Source organism: Erythrolamprus reginae, chromosome 11, assembly GCF_031021105.1.
Source record: "Erythrolamprus reginae isolate rEryReg1 chromosome 11, rEryReg1.hap1, whole genome shotgun sequence".
Taxonomy (NCBI): Eukaryota; Metazoa; Chordata; class Lepidosauria; order Squamata; family Dipsadidae; genus Erythrolamprus; species Erythrolamprus reginae.
In genome coordinates this window covers 21,599,734-21,617,000 of record NC_091960.1, presented here as the reverse complement: position 1 = coordinate 21,617,000, position 17,267 = coordinate 21,599,734, and the positions used below count along the sequence as shown (strand labels likewise).

Sequence of the window (17,267 nt, the reverse complement as noted above, 5' to 3'; positions counted from 1 at the left end):
TATCCTACTGCAATACTTGGCATATACCACATAGAGCTTGATTCTCTCCCCCTAAAATGTTATTCAAATGATGCCTTTTTTTCGCTCAGATCATAGTGTGGCTTTTGGCCACCCTTTGTGAGTAGTATTTGTAAGCCATGCAGGGCAACATGCTTGCACAGCACCAGTTTTATAAATAGTTTATTTTGCAAATGCTAGGATCTCTCTGGCACAAGCCTTATGGGATCAGAATGCATTATGGCAATGCATATGGGTGGTCTGTGATGTGCTTCCATGGAAGAATCTGGCAGCAATCTGAAGATGACAATAAAGACAGAAACAAACCAACAGGGCAGGCCCAGTCTCCGATCCAGCAATCACTAATTAAAGGCTCTAGGCCCTTCCAAGGCAGAGTTCATGCAAAGCATCACCACACACAATGATTTCAGGACCCTGGACAGCTATCAGGAATGTACAATACCTTTTAGCACCATGTTTACTACTTCTCCCAGGCACATTCCCCCCCCCCCCATTATGCTGGGAAAATAGGAATCTTGAGATCCCCCAGTCCAAATTCCCATCATTTTGACCAGATGGCTATCATGTGGGTTTAGTCAGAAAGCAGCATATTACCAGAAGGCACATTAATGAGATTATTCCTGGCTCTTCTGTCTAATCCACCAGGACTCTACTAACCTTCAACATATTCTTGTCTTGCCTCACACCAACATTAACATTTTAAAATATATATTTTGTCATATAAATCAGAGGGACCTATTGCCAGATTTAAGAAATAAAATTTAGGAAATTTAAAAATAAACTGCAGCAACATATTGTTTCTATATTGGTTTTCTGTAGAATGGATAGTTTTAATTATTTTTTTAAAATGAGTGGCTGCCAATTTGTTTCAATCTAGGGCAGTGATGGTGAATTTATGGCACGGGTGCCACAGGTGGCACACGGAGCCATATCTGCTGGCACATGAGCTGTTGCCCTAGCTCAACTCCAATGTGCATGTGTGTGCCACTCAGCTGATTTTTTGTTCACACAGAGGCTGGGGGGGGGGGGGGTTGGCTTCCAGAGAGCCTGGGGGGATGGGGGAGGACATTTTTACTCTCCCACAGCTCCAGGGAAGCCTGGGGAGCCTGGGGAGGGTGAACCACAAGTTTACTAGGCCCACCAGAAGTAAGGAAACAGGCTGTTTCCAGCCTCCAGAGGGTGGGGGAACTGTTTTCACCCTCCCCAGGCATTGAATTATGGGTGTGGGCACTCGTGCATGCGCAATAGCATGCACACATGCTCTTTCGGCACCCAAGGGAAAAAAGGTTTGCTCTCACTGATCTAGGACAATAATGGAGAACCTATGGCACATGTGCCACAGCTGGCACATGGAGCCATATCTGTGGGAATGCGAGCCATTGCTCTAGCTCAGCTCCAGTGTGCATGTGCATGCCAGTCAGCTGATTTTTGGCTGACCCTCCCCTCCCAGGAGTCTCCATGCATCCTGCTTTGGATGCCAGGTAAGTACAGGGCTCATGCAGGCCATTTCCACCTTCCTAAGACTTCAGGGAAGCCTACTAGGCCTAAAACAGGGCAAGGGGTTGCGTGCACAAATGCGTGGGGTGGGACAGCACAGGTGTGTCACATGTGCAGGGGCATGGGGTGCTTGGGGAGACATTGAATTATGAGTGTGGGCATGTGCACGAACTTTCAGCAGTTGGGGAAAAAAAGATTCACTATCACTGATCTAGGGTATCCCAAAGGTACTTTTTCATGAGGCACCGGGACTTTCTGGTTTTTCTTGGAAGACGTTTCACTTCTCATCCAAGAAGCTTCTTCAGTTCTTCAGAAGCTTCTTGGAACAGAAGTGAAACATCTTCGAAGAAAAACCAGAAAGTCCATGTGCCTCTTGATAAAGCATCTTTGAGACATTTTGCATAACAGTTCTATTTGGACTTTTCCATCTTTTTGTCTACTTTAGCTACTTGAGGCTTAGACTAATTATTTTAGAGGGAAAGATTTTGTGCAAGTGTGCACAGTAGTCACACAGACACACACACACACACACACACACACACAGATCATCCTTCCATTATTTTAAAGCTTCCCATGATCATAACTCCACTTCTCTTAAAATTGAAATCTGTATATTGACAACAACAATAAAATATATATTGAAGTCTGTTTCCTGAAGCATTATCTGCTTTTTCCAATCTGATGTTTTTCCTTAGTTTGTACAGCCTACTCGATGTCTCACAATCTCTAGATCAATGATTCTCAACCTGAGCAATCTCAAGATGTGTGGACTTTAACTCCCATAATTGATGAGTGACATGCTGGATGGGAAATTATGGAAGCTGAAATCCACACAACTTCAACTTGTTTGGGTTGAGAATTGATGCTCTAGAAGACAAGAAAGAGACTCATTTACCCATCAGGAACATCAGTGTCTCCTATTCTCCCTGAATAAAAGGAGCCATCGCCTCCTTTGAAAATGAAAAGTAGTGTTGGGCGAACCGAACCTGCAAAGTTCGGGTTTGTGCCAAACTTTGCAGTGTTCAGCATGCCGAACCTAAACCAAAACCTGAACTTTTTTAAAAGTTCAGGTAAAGTTCAGGTTCGGATTCGGGTTCGGCCAAACACCATGAAACGCCGCCGCCCGGAAGGAGCGTAGGAAATCCCATTGTGGGATTTCCCACCTCCTTTTGCTTGCAGCACCGCTGCGGCATCTTTTTCTGTAAAAATAAAAGGAAGCAAAAGGAGGTGGGGAATTCCCCACCTCCTTGTTTATTTTTACCGAAAAGGACGCCGCAGTGGCTTGCTACGAGCAAAGGTTTGGGTTCGGCGAACTCACCCGAACTTCCTTGGGTTCACCCAACACTAATGAAAAGCTCTATTTCTTACCCAGATAAATCTGAGCATGTCCATTTCTTTTGCTCTTATCCCTTAGAATTAACTTTCTAGTCTGTTAAATCTTGTGTTATCAAAGCCTTGAGGCTCTTGGCTTTGTTTCTGATATATAGCTGTTTGCAGGTAGCAGCCTCCCTTCATGGTAGTCCCTAGGCACTGATCAGCTCTTAATAAGGAGTTAGCAGTTGCTATTTGAAGACAGAGCTCGAAGCTAAATGGGCCAATGGTCTCCAGTTGAAATACTATAGTTCTTCACTCCTGGGTAAACTCTACCCATGACTCTAATACTCCTCCTGAAAATTGCATCAACTTAAGTGGAAATAAGGCTGTAAAGCAGGCTGCCTATATTCAGAGAGTATGGAATGAGAATCTTGAATGGGGGTAAAATTATCTCCATTTAATTACGCATCATTCTAAGACCCCAAAACCAACAACTATTATGAGACACATACTTGTGTATAGTACAGAGTATACAAGTGTCTGCCTGCCTGCCTGCCTGCCTGCCTGCCTGCCTGCCTGCCTGCCTGCCTGCCTGCCTGCCTGCCTGCCTGCCTGCCTGCCTGCCTGCCTGCCTGCCTGCCTATCTATCTATCTATCTATCTATCTATCTATCTATCTATCTATCTATCTATCTATCTATCTATCTATCATGGGCTTCCCTAGATATGCCCATGTCTTGTCGACACTCTACAGCCTGCACTGGCTGCCGATCAATTTCTGGTCACAATTCAAAGTGTTAGGTATGACCTATAAAGCCCTACATGGCTTCGGACCAGAATACCTTCGGGACCGCCTTCTGCCACACGAATCCCAGTGACCGATTAGGGACCCCAGGTCTCATCGACTAAGCAATGCCGTCTGGCGGGACCCAGGGGAAGAGCCTTCTCTGTGGCGGCCCCGGCCCTCTGGAATCAACTCCCCCCAGAGATCAGGACTTCCCCTATCCTCCTTGCCTTTCGTAAGTTCCTGAAAACCCACCTATGTCGCCAGGCATGAGGGAAATTGATATACCCCTCAGCTATTATGGTTTATGTATGGTTTGCTTGGGTTGTATGATTGCTTTTTATCTATCTATCTGACTTATATGCCGCCCAATCCCATAGGACTCAAGACAGCTTACAACAATAAAATAATACAATAAAAAGTCAAATATTAAACAGTAAAACCCTGTTAAACTAGTTAATCAATTATAATAATGATAAAAATACCTAGACTAAACTATACCGTTGTACATACATACCAAGTGAGCTGTTGCCCTAGCCTGTACATTAAGAGTCTACTTCTAGGCTATCTATGAGAGACATATTTTCAACATACTTGCCTGAAAGCAAGATGCGGAGTCAGCAGGCAAGATAAAGGTGGGGAGATATAATATAATCCTTTCCTTGTGTTGAGGAAGATTGGCTTCTTTGGAATCATGAAGAAGGGGTGTGCCAAAAGTTGAAAAATCCCCTTGTAAATCAATATATTATCTCTACAAACAGGGGTGGGCTACTGCCCAGACAGGGGAGAATGCAATGGAGCTCCACCCCAGAGCACCCAATTTGCACTGAAAGATGTTGAAAGACATGCATAAGCCACGCCCACAGTGTGGTAGAAAAAGTTTTGATAACTCTTCACTGTCCCTGAGACTTAGTCATCATCTGCCCCCAGTGAATATTTTTTTCTCCTTCACTGAGATTTTAGCCAATTAGGGATCATTTATTTATTTTATTATTTATTTATTAACTAAATTTATATGCTGCCCAACTCCCTAGGGACTCTGTGGTTATCATCCCCACTTTTGCCCCTCGATAATGAATGCCCTTGAACATAATTTCTATGTTGTAGCACTAGTATGGGGTCCCCAAACTTGGCAACTTTAAGACTTCTGGGCTTCAACTCCCAGAATTATTCAGCCAGCTATGGCTGGAGAATTCTGGGAGTTGAAGTCCACAAGTTGCCAAGTTTTAAGACCTCTGCACTAGTATAATGGAACTCATCCTCTTGAAATCCAATCAGCTCCTACCATACAAGGCCTTTGGGAAAGTACTTGTGATTGTGGCCAGTAAAATAAAACAAAACATAAATTGATAAATACGTAGAAGCTTTCTGGATATCTAGATCAGTCACTCAATGGAACATGTCAAGCTGGCTATGTTAAGATGTCAACAGTAATGAAGCAATTATCTTTTTACTTAATTATTTATTTTGCTGTTTTTAAATGATTGCTCACAAGATTTCTGTATTTTCTGTTTTTGTTTTATATGTGTTCAAGTGAATTTCTATAAGTTATACTGAGTTGTATCATTACACTTCAAAAATAATGGTCTTTCCCCCCCCCTTAAAGTGCTTCACTAAAAACAATCCCAGTATATTTGTTAAAAATGCAATAGCTTGAAAACCGAGTGTAAGCATTTCTAGTTCCATTTTGACTAAAAATAGAAGACAAGGATGAGGTTCAGCTAGGGATTGAGGGATATGTTTGTAATGCCAGATGTCCTCATTTTGGAGAGGAAATAAAAAACAGCTAATACCATGACCAAATAAATTCCTATCCAGTATGTTTCTATAATAATTTCAAATTTACCATGGCAATATTACACACCCAGTTACGACTCAGAATAAGTTGTAAACTTTCTCTCTGAAAGTTTGCTCCTCAGCAACTGAGAAGAATCTTAGTGATAATTTTTAGCATTTACAAGACAGGAAATTTCACAAAGCAGATGAAATAACTAGAGTGATATGAATTGAAATAATTAAACAAAATCTTACAAGGGATGTACAATTCAATATTCAAGAAATATTAAAGCTGAAAGAAGGACACAGAACATAGAATATGGAATAATAGGGTTGGTGGGGGGCTTGGATGTCTTCTAATCCAACTTCCTGCCCAAGCAGGAGACCCTATGTCCATGATGGCGAATCTATGGCATGTGTGAAGGGGGGAGGCCATTTTCCCCTTCCCCAGGATTCAGGAAAGCCTCTGGAGCCTCTGGATGGTGAAAAACAGACCCAACTGGCCAATTGGAACTTCTGGTAGGCCAGTTAGGCTGTTTTTCACTGTCCCAAGGCTTCAGGAAGCTTTTTTGAAGCCTGGAGAGAGCAAAAAAACGGTCCAAAGGGCCTATTGGAAGTCTGGAGGCTTCAGTGCGTGCAGATGCAAGGGGGCAGTGAGGGCGATTGTGTGTGCATGCATGTGGTGAGGCCGTTACATTATGGGTGTGGGCACACGTGTGCTGCGTGTTATTGCTCATGTTTGCATCCTTTAGGCATCCGCACAAAAAAAGGTTTGTCATCACTGCCCTATACTTTCCAGATAAATGGCTGTCTAATCTGTTCTTAAAACCCTCCAGTGATGGAGCATCCAGCTGGAAATGACTGGCATCCCGAGAATTAACAAACCAGGAATAGATTTTAGAGGTCTTGATTGATTAATGATTAAGTACCACAAAGAGATTGTTAACTTTAAGGTACCCCACCTATCTGCCCCTAACCTGATCCTTCAGCTCTTCCAATAATGCACTCATGGCTAGCATAACTATCCACTTTGTTCCTGTTGTATTCTTCTCTTTCCTTTCACCTTTCTCAGCATTACAGCCTTCCCCACAGTGCTAGATCTTCACATACTGTGTCTGGAATAGGTCCAATAGAGTCCAACAAAGATAATTAAAATTAAGGTTCTGAAGTATCCCCAAAGATTCAAGAAAAGGAAATTAATATTGATGACCATTCCCTTAATGTGCAAGTTACAGCACCATCAGAGGGCATTTCATCCACCAGATAATCTCACAATGGGAACTTCCAGACAAAGCTAAGCAGTTTTCCGATATCATATTTATAGCAAAATAAGATCCCCTAAGTTCTCTGAGCCTGACTCAATTTTCTGGGTTAAAGATTTCTACTCATTTTCTTTCTCTCAAGTTAATGGTCCCACTGCTAGTTGATAAAACTTTGATAGAGTTGGAATCATGTTCCGTTCTCTGCAATTCCCATAGGGGTGGAAAGAAAGCACACCATAATTGAAACTGTAGAGTTCATGAATGACTAGTTCAGGTTTATTGTGTTCTGTTCCATTTGTTTTTAAAACTATGTTACTAGTTTTTTGTGGTTTCCAAATCCAGAAGATTGTTTGAAAAATCCCTAAATTGGATATAATACAAGGAGAAGCATCAGAGACATATTATGCAACTGTTATTCTGATCAAATCTAGACCCTTTCCATTCTTTCCACCGTTATTGCATTAATGTTTTAAACAGACTTCTCTATGTCCCTTGTATTAAAATTATTGCGATCCTGAATTTTCCAGTCTTAACATGCTTTGTTGATGTTTTGCACAATGTCTGAAGTATTCATTCATTCATTCATTCATTCATTCATTCATTCATTCATTCATTTATTCATTCATTCATTCATGTTGTAAAGCTTTTTTTTTTCTTCCAATAAAGAATGTTATGGGACTTTGATTTTGTGTTTCATGGGATTTGGTAGTTCTGTGATTTCTGATTTCTGATTAATCATGATTCAGTTCTCAACAACATTCAGGTATCTTTGAAGTAGCATATTACTTGCACTGTATTTACCTCTAGGTGTTTTCTTCACTTTCCATACTTTCCACTTGGAGAGTGGTCATGACTACCTGTTCATCACTGAAAATGGCAGCTTCAGTCAACCACTGAAACAGCTCACGGGATCCCACCTGCCTGCTCCTTTTAGTGCTGGCCTCTTTGGGAATTTCTCTGCTCAAATCCGCTTCATCTCAGATTTCTCCATTTCTTATGAAGGCTTCAATGTCACTTTTTCAGGTAAGGGCTGATACTTAGGAAGTAAGTAAATATCCTTGATAGGTCTTCTTTCTTCATCAAGAGATGTTATGAGCCTCCATGCATTGGAGACAAGAAATGGATATCTCAGAAAGATATGTTCGATATCAGTGATGGTGAACCTTTTTTCGTTTAGGTGCTAAAAGGTGCATGCACGTGTAGTAGTGTACGCACATGTACCCACATCAATAATGGAATGCTGTCCCCCCACACACATGCACACACAACCCCCATGGGCAGCCCCCCTGTGCATACATGCAGGCCTCACTGGAGTCTCCAGACTTCCAGTAGGCTGGTTGGACTGTTTTTCACCATCCACAGACTTTGGAAACTTTTCTGAAGCCTGGAGAAAATGGCTTTCCCAAAGCAAAAAAACCAACTGGCCAATGCACATATCTGTGCTAGAGCTGACATAGGGCAAAGCCTTGTGTGTCCTCATATATGGTTCCGCTTGCCACCTGTGGCACCCATGCCATAGGTTGCCCATCACGGTTCTAGATACTCAACACTTACTTTTATCATTTAGATAAAAAACACTGGCCAGTCCTTGACTGCTTGGGCAATTGATTTATTTTTATTTATTTATTAGATTTGTATGCCGCCCCTCTCCTTAGACTCGGGGCGGCTAACAACAATAATAAAACAGCATATGAACAAATCTAATATTTAAAATAATTAAAAAAAAACTTATTAAAAACCAAACATACACACAAACATACCATGCATAAATTGTACAGACCTAGGGGGAAAGGAATATTTCAATTCCCCCATGCCTGACGACAGAGGTGGGTTTTAAGGAGCTTACGAAAGGCAAGGGGGGTGGGGGCAATTCTGATCTCTGGGGGAAGCTGGTTCCAGAGGGTCAGGGCCGCCACAGAGAAGGCTCTTCCCCTGGGTCCCGCCAAATGACATTGTTTAGTCGACGGGACCCGGAGAAGGCCAACTCTGTGGGACCTAACTGGTCGCTGGGATTCGTGCGGCAGAAGGCGGTCCCGGAGATATCTTGTGACCTTCCTTGGTTTATGACAATCTTAAATGGTTTATGGTTTACTTAGTCCATTGGAGAAGGACGGACTATAAATTCAAATAATAAATGAATGATAAATAAAATAAATGTTGGGCCTGCTCTTCTTACAGCCATTCTGTGACTGTAAGCCATGTGCTGGAGCAAAACCCTTTACACTTAAAAACTAAGGCAGACGTTTTAAACAGTGGGTAGAATTGACTTTTTGACCACATGGCTATCACAGTGAGTTTAGTCAGAAAGCAGCAAATTACCAGAAGGCAGAATAATGAGATTATTCTAGGATCCTGTCTAATCCATAAGGATCCTTGCTCTCAACTCTCAGTTGATTTTTGACTCTATTCTCCCCATCAGCAAAGTATTCTCATAAGTCTTTTAAAGAAATAAATATGGCCCTGAAGGCTGTGCCTTCTGCTGCAACATTCCAACTTCATTTTAATTTTAACAACAACATTAGCATTTCAAAATATATTGTGACATATACAGCAGAAGATCTAATGGCAGATCTAAGAAATAAAAAATTAGGGAAGCTATGGAAAAAGATTGTTTCCATGTTGATTGGTTTCTCCGGGATGGGCAGTTTTAAATTCTTTTTTTTTAAAGAATGGGTAACAATTGGTTCCAATCTAGGGCATATATTACTATTTTCCCTTTCTATCTTGGTTGGTAGCATACAATAAGCAATTGCAGCTCTACCATCCTCAACATGTCTGTAATGGTCTGGTTTCCATTGCAGCCGTTTGCATTGTTTGCCAGTTTTGTGATTGTGATTGCCATATATCATGAACCAGTGGTGATAAAATAACTAGATGTTAAAAACTGATTCCAGGACCAGAAGATACTTTTTTTTTTAAAGTGCATTAAAAAATAACACTGTCCACACACAGACACACACACACACACACACAGGGGGGGGGGAGAGGGAGAGAGAGAGGGACTGGTAATTTGCTGTAACTCAGCTAAAATTTACTTCTGGCTAAAAATAGAGGAGACATTTTCCCAGTGGGATCTGCATTGCCACATTAATATGGAGGAATTATCACCGCAAAGGCATAGTTTTATTTCTAGCAAAGCCAAGTGTCAGCAATGTTAGCAGAGTTAAAGGAGAGGCAGAAGAAGAATTGCTCACTAAGAGAGTACCTACTTTGTGCACATAGAAAGATTCACATTTAACCTTTGTGTTTTCAAGTAGGGAAAGGCTTCACACAGAAATCTGCAGAGTTGCTTCTCAGTAGTGCAAGAGAAATAGGCTAGCTGAGGTTTTTCCCTTTCCTCTTTGCGAAATGCAAAATAGTTTCTCCTGCCTCCAAGGCATTGTCTGTTGCAGGATAATTTTTGGTCTAAGGATCCAAATGGTTTTTTTTCAAATTTTCCCACCAAATTGGTAGGAAGAGCCATAGGAGGGATGCTTCCTTCGAAGGCTCCAACAATTTCTCAAGAGTCGGTGTCCATCCTTTTTGGGCACAGATAGGAGGAAAATCCATGGGGCCACCTTTTCTGAGTGAAAATTAAAGTTTGGGAGGTGAGGCAAACTGCAGGTGGGCAGGAGAAGTAGACATTAAAAAGGGCCCTCTACCTGGTTACTTTGGCATGAAAGAAGTGCAGGTGCACCACAACTTTCTCTTCTCCTTGGAATGAAGATTGAAAAGCATGTTTTCTTTCATCATATTGGTTCACAACCTGTTCCTTTCCATCACCACCTGAAATAAAAATGGTGAATAATAAAACCTTCTCAAGGCAGATTGTCACATGCATAAAAGATCAATATTGTATGGTCACGAAATACTGTAGTTTGCAACTTTGCATCTCTCTCTCTCTCTCTCGCCTGTCTTTGTATCTATATCAATATCTATCTTATCATCATCTATCTATCTATCTATCTATCTATCTATCTATCTATCTATCTATCCTAATATATCTATCTATCTACCATCTATCTACCATCTATCTACCATCTATCTATAATCTATCTATCTATCTATCTATCTATCTATCTATCTATCTATCTATCTATCTATCTATCTATCTATCGTCCCTCTATTTAATTTATAGGGTGCCCATCTTACCTTATAGTAATCTTGGATAGCTTACATTCATAGTAAAATAAAACTATATAAATTAAAAACATAAGTGAATCCAAATCCAAAATACTATGGCCCAGTTTAAAGATGTGGAGGGTGGTAGCAGAAAGGGGGAGATGGAAAGCTATTAATGTCAAAGAGGAAAAGAGATAGAGAAATTTTCATTTCTATGAATTGCATTTAAAAGTGTAACTTTTCTATTTTGGAGGTAATGCCCCAATGGTTGCTTGTGTTTCTCTATCCATCAGAATATGACTTAGAACCTTGTGATGAGCCTGAAGTGCCAATCTACAGCATCCGCAAAGGTCTTCAGTTTGGTGTAGGGGACACCTTGACTTTCTCCTGCTTCCCTGGGTACCGACTGGAAGGTGTCTCCAGCATTACTTGCCTGGGTGGTAGACGGCGTGTGTGGAGTTCGCCACTGCCAAGGTGTGTTGGTAGGTGGTCATGTGCTTTAATTTTGCTTGGGCAGTCTAGACCATACCCTGGGCAAGCTCTTTAGCCTTTCTTGTTTTTGCTCTATAGGAAGCATTAGGACAGTGATGGCAAATCTTTTTTCCTCTCAGGTGCTGAAAGAGCGTGAGCATACGCTATCGCACATGCCGAGTGCCCACACCCATAATTCAATGCCCGGGGAGGGCAAAAACAGTTTCACCCACCCCCTTGGCGGCCCTCTGGAGACTGGAAACAGCCTGTTTCCCAAATTCTGGTGGGCCCAGTAGGCCGTGTTTCACCCTCCCCAGGCTCCAAAGGCTTCCCTGGAGCCAGGGGAGAGTAAAAACGCCCTCCCCCATCCCCCTGTGGCAGCAGATATGGCTCCATGTGCCACCTGTGACACCTGTGCCATAGGTTTGCCATCACTGCATTAGGAGATGGAAAATGCTGAGTGAATAAACAAGACCAGGAGCCCTGAACTGCTGGTCTTATTATATATTTTGCACTGTCCATGTGTTTGATAGTCGTTTGACCTTAGAGAGATGAAAAATAATCAAAACCAAGTACTCAAGTCATAGAGTAAAAGCAACATTACATTTTCACAAACAAAATTCCATCACTTTTTATTTAACTCCATTATCACAAATTGAGATTTACGAATTAGATTTAACAAGCACCCAGTTATTAATTTTTGGTAATCACAGTGGTGGAGATTTAAATTAATAGTTGGGAAATTTATTAAATCTGGTCTGCAAATCTTAATTTTTGCTAACACTGATTATTCAAGTTGACAGGGAATTCCCTATGCCATGGATAATGTTAAGAAAGGAAGAAAGGGGCGTGAACAAGGTGCAAATCTGTAGAGTAATCTCAGATTCCAAATAATGTTTTATGTTTAGGTCACATAAAAACGGAATTGACATAGTGCATTGAGGCATGGTACATTATAACTATGGTTTGTTGAAGAAAGCAGAAAAACTAAGTTCTCATATAGTGCTGAGAGATACATTGTGATAATCCTTCATAAAGGACAGAATCAGCTGAGTGATCCTAGGCCACTCATCTTCTACCGATCACCTGAGGTGCTTGCTGTTGGGAACATAGAAAGAGAGAACAATATGTTTACCAGTCTGAGTACAAAAGTACATCTAATAAATAATACATGTGCATCTTTCTCTTAAACAAGCCCACAACGCGATTAGGCTGTTTGTGACTCCAAACGGTGTCAGCAGAAAATAAGATTTAATTTAGAAAAAAATATGAGATTGAAACCAAAATATCCATCTCCAAATGGTTCCTGGGTATACTAGGACATACATTTTTAACTGCAGAAGTGTGGTGTGCTGCAGAAAAGCACAAGACACAGAAGATCAAGCAATAGAGATTCTTCTAACATCTGGAAGCCAAGTTCTTGTAATCAACATTTCTTTGGTGAATAGACTAGACTTAAAATTTGGGGGAGCTGCTGCTTGCTGTTACAGGGAACAGTGCAACTTTTTCATGAGTATGAGCTATAATTGGCATATATGAGGCAGATACAAGAGGGGAGTGATCATAAAAGTAAAAAACCCATTGCTTTTTTGACAAAATTCCATCCCTTTTAACAGAATTGGAAGGGACCTTGGCAGGTCATCTACTCCAACCCCACTTCCCAAGCAGGAGACCCTACATCTGCCTCTACCTAGGATCGAATTCACAACCTCCTGATTGTGAGGCAAGAGCTCCACCTCTGGGTTACAGCAGTTGCCCTATCGAGCTATTGCTCTCATCAGCTAGCCATTCCCTTCTAGGATTCAAACCTGGGCTGCTTGCCTTGCTAGACAGTGTTTTTACCCTCTAAGCCACAGGTTCTCCTCCTTATATCTATCACTCTCTCTCATCTATGTACTCTCTCCTCCAATAACGCTGTGGACACCCCTGCGGAGGGAGGATTTTTAATTAATTATTTTCAGATTATTAAATTAGCAATATTTTTCAGACAAATTATGTTCTTTCCAGCCATAAAAGAATGAGGAAAAAAATATTGCAGTGAGGCAGGAGTGCTCTGGAAGCTACAAAAGTGCCCCTGACAGCTGTGGGTTATGCTATGGCTGGAAGTTTTGCTCCATTCGGATTGCTTTTATTTCAATACTTGCCCTCATCAAGATGTTGCACTTGATGTTTTAAATGCTGCTTCCTGACACTAGATGTCCTTCTTTCTTCTGTCATGTATCAACTTGGCTTCATTGTCTGGGAATTGGCAGTATGGTTGGGTTATCTTCTGCTTTAAGGTATCATGGAAGGAACCAACAACTTTGAGAAGTTGTAGCTGTGTTCAACTCCATTGCATAGTTAAAAGGTGCAAAACTAAGATAAAACAATAGGATTAGTTAAGGGTACAGGGATATATTTTCTTAGATGGTAAACCTACATGCTGCCCATCTCATATAGCAATGACTTTAGGTGGCTTATAATATATCATATTTTTTTTGGAGTATAAGACACACAGGAGTATAAGATGCACCTTAGTTTGGAGGAGGGGAGAAAATGGGGGGGGGGGGGATCTACCTACCTGGTATTCATCTGGCTAGTGTCCTTAGTCTGGTCAACATCAGCACATTATTTTATCCCCTGGTTAGGGCTGGAAAAATCCCTCATCTTTGGAAGAAATGAAAAGAAGCCTGCAAAGTCTTAGGGATGGGAAAAAAAATCCTGCTGGGAAGATCATGAGTACCTTGTTAGGCTGAAAAAGCCTTTTTTGGAGGGAATAGCAATCCAGGAAGATCATTAACATCTTGTTGGGGCTGAAAAAAAATCACTTCGAAAAAGCTACATTTGGAGTATAAGATGCACCCAAATTTTCACCCTTTTTTAGCAGGGGGAAAGGTGCATCTTATACTTCCAAAAATACAGTAATTGTGTAGGAGAACACCATCTTTGTTTGACCAGTTTGGTAATAGAGCAGGAAAATGTGGCAATTCAGAAGCAGTAGTAGAGACTATATTATGGTGTCCAAATGCAAAGCATGAGTCTTGAATGACTTACAGGATGGCTCTTTATTTTTGTAATCCAATGTTTAGTTTTCAGTCTAGCGCTACTAGTTTAGGTAAAATTCCATGTGTAAGAAGGAAAACCCAACAGGCGCACATCAGTATTTACCCAGACAGTATTGCTTTTTATATCACTCGTATATCCCCATCTGTTAACAGTCCATCCTTCTGCCTCTTTCTCTATAGCGGAATGTGGTTCCTCTGTAACCGGCACTCAAGGCGTTCTCTTATCTCCAAATTATCCCTTAAACTACAACCACCACCATGAATGTATCTATTCCATCCAGACACAGCCAGGAAAAGGAATTCAGCTTAAAGCCAGGGCATTCAGCTTGGAAGCTGGAGATGTCCTCAAGGTAACGACTGTGCGGCGGATTAAAATGAGATTTAGAGAATAGTTAAGCAAAAGGCATAATGAGAAAATAAAAACTAATGCATTTCAAAGCTGATCAATCCCAGACCAAATTTGCGATCCCTATCAGTTTGCATCTCTATCCATAAAAAAGCAATGGAAAATTGCACCACTCCTTTTTGGCAGAAAAGGGCTACTGAAGTTGGGAGTGGGAGGGAAGGTTTCATAGGCTTTGAGTTTCTCTCCTATTCTATAAACTGAAAGAGCCATCTCTTTCCCCTGCCCCTTAGACTTCTTGGGGGCTTTTTTTCTTGAAAATATATTGGGAAAGTCTCTTTTGCATGAGGTTGTACTTTCCCAGAAAAGGAAGATCTGTCATTTGGGAATGTTCCTAGATTCCTAACTGCTTCCAGAACTTCTAATCACATATTGAGGCATTGTGCCCCTGGTCTGTTATATCAGATTGTGACCAGTTGCTATATTACATTGTTTGACTTCTAGGCCAGTGATGGTGAACCTATTTGGCCATTTTATGCCATTTTCTGGCTATTTTTCAAGCCAAAAATGCCCCCAAAACAGCGCAGAAAACAGCCCATTTTGGGCTGTTTTTCAGGCTGTTTTAGGCCATTTTGGGGTTGGTTTCCAGGCTGTTTTCAGGCTGGATAAATGGCCTAAAATGTCTCAAAATGACCTTTTTGTGGCACTCTCACCAAAGACCAGCTGGGTGCCGACAGGAAGGGCTCGGAATGCCACTTCTGGCACGCGTGCCATAGGTTTTCCATCACAGCTCTAGACTTAGAGTTATGGCGTCCCACATTACACCATTGGGAAGGGTCTTTGAATAGAATAGATCTTCAAAGCTTTAAATGACTCTGACAGGATTTGGCTATTTTCAGAGTCTGCCAGTCCTGGGAAAGAACTATATGGCTACCCAACTTAACAACCACAACTGAAATCAGAATTTTTATTTTTTTTAAGCAAGGTGCTTTTTTAAGTTAGTCACACTCAGGTTTATATCCTTGTTGCCGTGGTTGTTAATGTGGATCATTGTCGTTGTCAGGTGAATCAGGCAATCATTAGGCAAATCCAGCTTACCACTCTTGACTTTGCTTGTTGGAAGCTAATGGGAAGGTCCTCAATAGCGATCACATGACCCCAAAACACTGTTATTATTGTAAATACATGTTGGTTCCCTACACCCAAATTTGATTTTGTAACCATGGAGATGCTGCATCAATCATATGTGCAAGGAGTGGCTGTAAGTTGCTGTTTTGCAATGCCATTGTAACTGTGAAGAGTCACTAAATGTATTATTGTAAGCAGAGGACTAGTTGTGTTTGGATCAGGAGAAGGACTGTTTTGAAGATTCTCTGGACGCTAGAAGCAGAGTTCTCTGGAATAGGAACTTCTTCCCTATGACTTATAGACTTCCTCCATGGAGATCGAGCTTCCTTAGTATCTAGGACATCCGAAAATAGAAAAAGGCTATTTCTGTTCCCAAATGATTAAACTTTTCATGGATTGAATGATAGTGAGTTTAACATTGAGGTCAACGGTTTTGATTTCTTTTTCAAAGTGTGTCCACATGCAGTCCAGTGGTGAATATCTGTAGCTTGGGTGTAGGATGAGGGGAAAAGTTTGTTCCCTAAGCTTGTGGATTGGTTTCTGAATGTTTCATTATCAGGGTAGATAACATCTTAGGGAAATAAACTCCCCTAAACTCCGCTAAAGATGTTACCTACCCTGGCAATGAAACCTTCGGAAACCAGCTCACAAGCTCAGAGAACGAACCTTCACACACAGCACATGCATCTTAATCTGTTCTAGATAAATAAGAAGAAAACAAAACCAGATAGAAAGCTGAATAAAAATATGCCATAGGGGGATAAAACAGAAAGGGGGGTGGGACATGTGACATATGCATATTTTATATATACTACATCTCAAGTTTTAAACAATGAATTAAAATTTTAACTATACAGAATTATATTGATCAATGATTCCCTACACACACAAATTTTTACATAAAATGTAAAATTCCTACATATAATTTGTGCATATATTTTTTCAGTTTTTCATTATAGGTATGCTAGGCTGTTTCCACTAGTGCCATATAATATTATTAGTTGATGCTCACACTTCATCACTAGATTCCAAATTGATCCTTACATAAATATCGTTAATCCTTTATTTATTTTTCCCCATACCTTATCTGAATCTGAACTCCAAATACGAACTGAATAATCAAATTATCACAGATAACCCCCACTTGGTTAAAGACCTCAGTATATTAATAACAAAAGACTTAAGTGCCGAAGCCCACTGTAACAACATAGCCAAGAAGACTTCAAGAGTTGTAAAACTAATCCTACGTAGCTTCTGCTTTAGCAATCTCTCATTGCTCACCAGAACTTACAAAACTTTCGCCAGACCCATCCTCGAATACAGCTCATCTGTTTGGAACCCATATTGCATCTCAGACATTAATACCCTTGAAAATGTTCAAAGATACTTCACAAGAAGAGCCCTTCACTCCTCCACTCGAAACAGAATACTCTACGAGACTAGACTTTCAACCCTGGGTCTAGAAAGCTTAGAACTAAGACGCCCACAAAATTATATGCTGCAATGTCCTGCCTTTCGGCAACTACTTCA

The 17,267-nt window shown here is 41.0% G+C and overlaps 1 protein-coding gene across 1 annotated transcript in view; it reads left to right on the top strand.

The window, feature by feature from the left end:
* The window catches only part of CSMD2 (CUB and Sushi multiple domains 2), a 930,229-nt gene that overhangs the window by 628,668 nt on the left and 284,294 nt on the right, over positions 1-17,267 (top strand). The window contains exons 20-22 of the mRNA XM_070764517.1: positions 7,458-7,673; positions 11,045-11,233; positions 14,447-14,616. Of these exons, the coding sequence (XP_070620618.1) occupies positions 7,458-7,673; positions 11,045-11,233; positions 14,447-14,616 (575 nt within the window). The remainder of the gene's footprint in view (positions 1-7,457; positions 7,674-11,044; positions 11,234-14,446; positions 14,617-17,267) is intronic.